Below are 8,014 nucleotides of genomic sequence, written 5' to 3'. Positions count from 1 at the left end.
TTTCACCCCGCCCCGCCCCGCCCCAGAGACCTAGCAGACGTCGCCACCAGGAAAAGCAAGCGCGAATCTAGGCGCACTTGGCAGAACTGGAAGGGCTGTGGGCACGGGTAGGCTGGCGCATCTCCTATTCTTGCCCATTGAGTCGGTGACCCCGCGTCTGGCGGAGCTCTCCCGCCTTCTTCCTCTAGTCTGTGGCCTGTATGTGGACCTGGGACGGAGGGAGCGGCCAGGCACCTGGCTTTGGGGCCGTGGGCCAGCCTTCCGACGTGAGGGGCTGGGCTGGTGGGCAGAGTCAGAGGGTGGGGAGTGGAGTGCAGTGGCTTGGGGAGGATTGCAGCGGGGGGGCCAGCCCCCAGGCCGTGGCCCCGTCTCTCCACAGAGACTCTCTCCCGCATTGGGTAGCCTAGTGGGCTCGTGCTTTGGAAGACAGGGAGATGGGAGGGCCCCGACTCTGCCCCCTTTCCCCGGCTGTCTGGCCACCACCAGCCTTGGCCTTAATCTGGTGCTTCTCCGGCGGGTTTCCATAACGTGGGCAGATGCTCTGGGAAAGACACCAGGTGTGGAGGCCTGGGCCTGTGGTGCTGCCTGGGGCTGAGGCATGCCTCTGCCTCCGAAGGGCAGGGCCATCTACTGCTGCCGCAGCCAGCAGGGAGCTTGGCCCAGCACACATACTGGTTGAACTGGAATCTTTATGGGTCTTTAGAGAGAGAGCATTGGGTTGGTGGGTTTTTTTTGGGGGGTCCCCCCTTTGATGCTTAACAGTACAGATACTAGTCGAGGCCCTGGGCTGTGTGCGGGAAACTCAATAGTGAACAGGCCTGCCCCAGGATTGGGGGTGGGGGGCTCATATTCTTTTCCCATCTTCTCACCCAGAGTCCCCCAGGGCCAGAGGGGGCCTGGAATCCAACAGGGGTTCGAGTTGGGGGCGTCTTAGTGCTTGATCAGGCCCAACCTCCAGCCTTTGGACCCTGGACAGGAGGAAAGGGGCTTGGGGCTGGGGCTTACTTCCTAAAAATTTGGAGACTTTTGGGTGTGCGTGTGTTTCAGAGCAATTGTGTTGCGGGTCGTGCAATTTGGTTCCCTTTGGCAGCTCGGAACCGGGGGTGGGGAATGTCCCTCGCGCGTCCAAAGCGCCAGCGGCCCGATCTTCGCGGGTTGCGCGCGCCCTCTAGAGGCGATGGCCTCAACCCCACTCACTGGCGCCCACCCACTCCGGGCGGCGATGCCTTTCTGAGTCGCGAGGGGAGCAGGGAACGTCTCTCCATCCCAAAAGTACTCTAGAGTGGGCCACCGTGGGCGCCCCCTCCGCGACCTCCCTTCGGCCAGGCCCTCTAGCCACAAAGGTAGGGAAGAAGGTGTCCAGCGGCCGGATCCGCCAGGCACCCTCGTGCTGGATCCAACGGCGCGGGGCTGAGCCCTAGGGAGGCCGCGGGCCGGGCCCTCGGGCCGGGTCGGGCCCCTTGGCAGCCCAACCCATTCTTCTGGGAAGGCGGTGGATTAGGCGATCAGATCAGCAGCGCAGAAACTAACAAAGGCCAGTGTGGGTCAGGGCCCCCCGTACACGTCTGGCTGTTGCTCTGTACAAATGGGCTCGCCACCGGGAGCCGCGCGGGTTGTTACTCCTCTAGCCTGCTCTTTCGTGGCCATCCCCAATCCCTTCTGCTGCCCTCAAAAGCCAGAGGACAGGACGACTAGGGTCATCCCTGTTCACCTTCTCCAAAAGAAAGCAACGCCGGCCTCCGAAGGCACAACAAAAGAAAACATGCCAGTAGCCTTCCCCGCAAGAATGATTTCAAATTCGCAGGCCTTTTCTGGAGCCGGCCAGAGCTGGGGGAAGAAGCATTTTTGTAGTGCGAATCTCTTCCTGAACTAAAACATTCAGGCCTTCACCCCAGCTAGCCTTTCAACCAGTGGTGGCCAACATCCAGGGCCAACTTCTCTTTACTTCAAAGGGAGCTTCCTTCTCCCTGGAGGCTGAAATTTATGAATAAATTCATAATGAGGGTAATGCAAACCTTAAAGGACCAGGGAAGGTTATATAATAAGCAAACCGTCTCTTTTATTATGAGCCATGGGTTAGGAGTCACAGTAGCACCACTGATTCAAAGATTCTTGTGCTTCATGGCTACTCCCCTGAATTTTATAGCTGTGTCCTTTTAAAGTGTTACCACATGTGGTGGATTCAAGGGGTTGAGTAGCTTTCCAACACAGGATCATTTGGATACTGGGGGTGGGGTGTGCATATGCACATGTGGAAATTTTGGTTTGTTTTAAAGTATTAGTTTCTGGGAGATGTCTCAAAGTGAGCTTGACTTGTGACATACCGCAGCATCCCTGGCCTCTATCCACTAGATGCCAGTAGCAATAACACTCACTCCTGCCCCCTGTTGTGACAACCACCCTCGACATTGCCAAATGTCCCCTTCAGTGTCCAACTGCCTTATCTGGGAAATGCTGGTGTAGGGACTCAATCAAACCCACCCCTTTGCTTAGAAAAACATTTTTTTGACCCCATTAAAGCGGCTGAAACTTCTGCAAAGCCTTTAAATTTTTCACCCCATGATTCAAGTTGAGATAAGTATTTTGCCTCAAGAAAGGTAAAGTGAAGAGACTGCTGTTTCTGGGTATCACTCATGACACACACCAAGCTGGAAAGTTAAGAATTTATTGATATACCAAGAGTTAACAAAAAGTTAAGACAAAAACCCTCTGATACCATCTGCTAATGACTCTCCCCTACAAAATAAATTAACATCCGTCTAAAAAGATCAGCAACCTATTGCTAGTGTTAGTTTTCAAAAACAAAACAAAACAAAACTAGAAAATCCACAGAACCTTTAGATGTATGTGAGCAAAGATCTGGTCCTCTAGGTACGATCTTCCTCTCCTCCCACCCTTTCCCCCCCTAAACCGCTGTGAGTTTCCTGGGGGAAGTTTTTCCTTTTAACTAGTTGGTCCGACTGAATATGGGGGCTGGGCTGCTGTACTGTTTCAACAAAGATCTTAAGTTTCCCAAGGCAATAACATATCCACTTTTGTTCTCTTTAAAAAAAGCAAACAAACACCCATAGTTTAAAGTAATTAGAAGTGGCATACATGAATGATGGGGCTTTGTTTTTTTTTAAATTAAAAAACACAAATCAAGCTAGTGATTGGCAATGGTCCAAAACTCTGGTCCTCCCCCAAAGTTCTCTCCTAATAAAACCTCTAGGCCTAGAGCCCTCTTAGTCAGGTCAGAATGTTTGAGTGTAACCCCAAACAAGGGACACTCTTTTTGGTATGAAAAATATATATATAAAAATATGCCAAATCCCCTATAGAAGACAAGACTGGCCACTCTTCCTATCCAATACGGAAGCAAACTGACAAAACAGGATTAAAACAACACTCAATATACATTGTGATGCAGTTCAGCATAGGAAACCCTGCAGGATAAAGAAACCAGTTAAATGTGTGACCAATGCTTAGCCACACACACACACACACACACAGCAGTAGCAAATGGAAAAGTACTGCTTTTATTTATCGGTAAACATGACAACCAACTCTAAGCATCTAACTCTTCAGCGAAGGCTGTCACGCCTGCACGTGTGTATACACACACTCACACTTAGAGACATGAACCGCTTGGGCTCACAAGCACCAAGAAAAAACATGCAACACAGCAAGAAGGCAAAGTGGCTGGGAGTAAGATGTTTGCAGATTCAAACTTTGGGATTGAAGTAGCTGGTAAACAGAAAGGCACCCAGTCGGGGTTTGAAGACCTGGCGGCTGGAACTGTATGGTTAGTCCAGAACAGGGGTACCCTGAAGGTGTGAAGGGGAGAGCCGCTGCTGGCCTGGCTCTGCAGCCTCTAAGGCAGCACAACTTGAAGGTTATGAGCTCCTCTGATGGGGAGGCAGCCCGAGAGTCCCTTTAGTCACACCCAGGGGCATCCGGGGACAGGAATGAGGCTGGTGCCAGGGGACCAGTGTGCTGGCACCCCTTTCTTCCAGACAGGGCAGTGCACTGGCATCTCTCCATCTCCTGCTGGGGTAGTGGAGGGAGCATTCTTCCCCTTTATGGCCCACTTTCCAGTTTTAGCCTGGCTGTCTGGGACCCCCAGCCCTTGGGTCTGCCCAAGTGGGCACCATTCCAATTGCAGACAGCATGGCTATCACACACGAGTCGGAAACTGCATCTGGACACCCCTCAACCAGGTCTTAGATGTGGATCTGTCCCCAAAGGCACACTGTTGAAATTGATTTGGCTACACAAAAGCCGTATCTTCCTATTTGGCGTGGAGGGTGAGGGACTGGAGTTCTGGGAGGCCTACCCTCAGACACTAGAGCCCACTGTGTCCCCTGCCCTCAGGGTTATGGGAACAACAGAAGACTCTACACCTGCTGGCTGATGTTAACCGGTAATTGAAGCAGAAATAAAGTTCCCTGCATTCCCACTTCTCTTTTTGGCATCAAAGACCAGTGACTCCACTCACTGATGCACCTCTCTGCCCCAAGTCAGTAACAGCAATTCTGTTGTTGGCTGGAATTGCCAAGACTGCTTCTGGACTCAGCCATCTCGGGGGAGGCAGTTGGTCTGGCAGCTCCAGCCTTTCTGGAGACCCTCTGCCAGGTGGACCACTCAGATTTGTCCCACTTCCCAAATGGTACGGAGAAACAGCTTCTCAGCTGGGAAAGAGAATATGGAACCCCCAGAGGTGCAGGGGTGGGGGGGATTGTCAGGGGAGGTAGGTGGGAAGTGCAGGAAGCCAGCCAAGGGGAAGGGAAGCAGACTACCAGCAACTGCCCACATGGCCCAGTTTGCGGGGCCACGATTAGGACTAAGGCAGTCCTTGCACCGGGTGGCAGAAAGGAGGGCAGTGGAAGTACGCCCTTCTCCTGTCCCCCGAGCTTGGGAGGTTTGGGCGAACAGCTCTGGGACCAGCCCCCTCCCTGCCCGTGTTGGACTCTGGGTCAACATGTGGGGGCTGCAGCTGTTAATCTGAATCAGGGTAAGACGGCACCCACACCTACCTCTCTAGGGTTCCTGATTCCAACTGCCATGCCTGATGGCTAACGTTAAGGCCACAAGCCCTCAGCCGTCTGAGGTGAGAGCAGACAGGGAGGTGAACAGTGTCCTCACCCTTGCCGGCTCAGGCGGTGCTCTGAGTCGGGGGTTCTGACCAGCATGCCCCCTTCCCCGCTCCTCCCACAACCTGAGCAGAGTACTCCCAGGAGTGGCACCCCCCAGGCCTTACCTCCCCCGAGCCTTAAGCAACCCTCTCTTCCAGCCACTGGCAAGAACCACCAAGCTGGACCTGGAGAAGACCCCTCCTCTTAACACCAGTGCCCGGGGGAGACGGGGAGGCAAGCTGACCACTGCTGTCATCACAAACCACGAAGGCAGTTCAAATAGTGAACGTGGTCGGGCTTAAGAAACACAGGATGCTCTTGGGAACATTTCACTGAGCCCCAGGCGGCCACCCAGACTTCCTGAGGCAAATGGGGAGCAATGCAAAGGCCCAGAGGTAGGAACAAGGGTGAAGGCTAGGCGGCACGGCATCACAGTGCCTCCCCTGTTCAAGTCACAGGGAAGGCTGGGCCCAGGGGAACTCCCACCCAAGTCTGCCCCTGAAGGCCACTGGCCCCTGGAGAGGACTTGGGATGCAAGCCACGTATCAAAGCATAGCCAGAGGCCAGAGAAGGGCAGGGGAGCCAGGGCAGCCAGGCCGCGTCAGTAATGTCTCAGGTTGAAGAAGCCCACACTGGTGGGAGACTCCTTCACCGTAACGGTGATGAGGTTGGCGGTGACGTCGGTGACGAAGACGTGCTCGATGAGGCTGCGGGTGGGTTTCCAGTCCTGGCTGGTCTGGACGGACACGGAGAGGTTCTGCCCGGCGCTGGGCAGGGAGGCCGAGTCAGGGTCCGAGTCGGAGCTGCTGTTCTCCTCACCGGTACTCATCTCAGAGAGTGCAGCTGTCTTCCGCGCTTCTCCTGACGTCGGGTGGCCCTCCTGCCCGGGGGCCATGCTGCCCTTCCCACAGTCCCTCTTGCCTGCAGGGGTGGGCATGGCGGCCGCTCTGGAGACCAGCTTTTCACCCTTGCTGACATCGGTGGGCAGGCTGGTCCCACTTCCTGCAGTGGGGCCGCCCCCAGCACCCTTCCCAGTGGCTGGGTTGGTGGCAGGAACGCCCTTGGTGGCTGGGGCGTGGCGGACGACCATGCCCCCTGCTGGCGTGCCATTCTTGACACTCTGTAAGTCCAAGACCTGGAGGCTTAGCTCCTGGGGGGGTGCAGGCTGGGGGCCCAGGCACCCAGCAAGGACCTTGTTGCCACTGTGGACGTGCGGGGGCCCTCCTGTGCTCCCTATTTTCTGCTCTACAGCTCCACTCGGGGTCTTTGGGACTTTGTTTCCTGGGGGGCTTATCCCCAGCTCCCCCTTCTGCGTCCTCATCTTGAGGTCCAGCCCGAGGCTGCACTTGCCGGTCGCTGGGGCCCTGAGGGCCAGTCTGCCGGCAGCCTGGGCCTGGCTCTGGCTCATCCGGTTCATGTAGTGCACGATGGAGCTCTGCCAGCTGATGCCCCCACGGCTGGGGCTGCCGGCCATGCCCTTCATCAGGCTGGCCAAGTTCTCCGGGGTGGCCATGGCACTGGGGCCACCACAAGCCTCCTTGGCATGGGCCTTCAGGGCCGCCAGGCCGGCCACAGGGGCGCTGAGTGGAGGGGGCAGCTTGCCTGCGGGTGCCCCCAGGTCCTTCCGGGCCGTCTTTAGTACCTTGGCCAGGCTCACGGGCCTCCGGGCTGCCTTCTGCTCCGGGGGCAGGGGCTTGCGGCCCCGCTTCTTCCGGATGGGGTCCTTCAGTTCAGGCTTGGCTACCAGGATCTGGGCCTTCTTTTGAGGCACCGGGTGAGTCTCGCGGCCCCGTGGGCCCCTCTTGGCATCTAGGTCACTGTCCTCCTCTTCCTCTGAGGAGGAAGAGGAGGACGTGGAGGAAGAGGAAGAGCTGCTGGATTTAGATTTGGAAGGGGCGTCAGATTCCTGCAACAACAAAGGATGAGGTGTCACTTCTAAAGCCTGGTCTCCAGGGGCATTCACTGGACACCTTGGAGCCAGCCCCTCCTGCAGCTTCCAGACCAGAGAGGCGGCCAGGAGGGAGCGATCTCACAGTCTGGTTCTGATGTCCTAAGCAGCGCAGTTAGAAGTGAAAGAGAACAAAGAAAAACAGGTGGCTCACAAAGAGAAGGCTGAGTGATGGACAGAAACATTCGCAGGCTGACACTGGGCCCTGCGCCTTCCAGGGGCCTGTGAGAAGCTCCCGGCCCTTGGCAGACACCTGGCACAGGGAAATTCAGAACAGCACAATTCACGTGTCTCAGAGGGGCAGGGTGGAGTGAAGCAGTGTGTGCAAGGGCTCTGCGACCAGGATATCTTGCTTCAATCTCTCCATTTCCAAAGATGATCCCTTCAGATCCTTCCAGCACACAGGAAAACCAACCACTGCCCTCCACATCCTCGGGGTGTCATCCCAAACACTAATTTGGAACACCTTCCTGGTTCTCAGGTCCCTGTGTAAAGGGGTACTTTAGGGAGACTGAGCCAACACCTGCTCTTGGCCACAAAGCTCTTCTGCCCCAAACTGGGGATGTTGGAATCAAGCCCAAGGAGTCTGGAGTCTCCTTGCCTGGCCAGTTCCCCACCTTGCTGCCGCTTCTCAAGCCAACGTGTGTGTTCAGGCCTGGAGGGCAGCGTCTTCAAGAGAGAAATCAAAGACACGTCTGATCTTGCAGCTGTGCCATGGAGCCCAGGCATGTGTGCACCTACCTGGCACGCCTATGAGCACCTACTGTATACATGTGTCCTGTTTTTTGTTCCTTGTAAGCCACTGGAGGTGAGAAAGTAGCACAGAGTGGACCTCACCAGAGTAAGAAACCAGCTGGGGTGGGGGTGGTGCTCGGCCACCCCAGAGGGACAGGGCAGGAGGCAGAGAATTGAGGTTCACTGTTGCCCCCTGCTGGCAGAGCCTCAGAGTGGC

The 8,014-nt window shown here is 55.9% G+C and overlaps 1 protein-coding gene across 1 annotated transcript in view; it reads right to left on the bottom strand.

The window, feature by feature from the left end:
- Nucleotides 1-2,651: 2,651 nt before the first annotated feature.
- CBX2 (chromobox homolog 2) overlaps nt 2,652-8,014 on the bottom strand; it is a 13,303-nt gene continuing 7,940 nt past the window's right edge. The window contains exon 5 of the mRNA XM_010856523.1: nt 2,652-7,020. Within this exon, the coding sequence (XP_010854825.1) occupies nt 5,716-7,020 (1,305 nt within the window). The 3' untranslated portion in view covers nt 2,652-5,715. The remainder of the gene's footprint in view (nt 7,021-8,014) is intronic.

The sequence above is a fragment of the Bison bison genome, unplaced genomic scaffold (assembly GCF_000754665.1).
Source record: "Bison bison bison isolate TAMUID 2011002044 unplaced genomic scaffold, Bison_UMD1.0 scf7180017864371, whole genome shotgun sequence".
Taxonomy (NCBI): Eukaryota; Metazoa; Chordata; class Mammalia; order Artiodactyla; family Bovidae; genus Bison; species Bison bison.
Note: the sequence above shows the minus strand (reverse complement) of the source record. Positions and strands in the feature narration are given on the sequence as shown.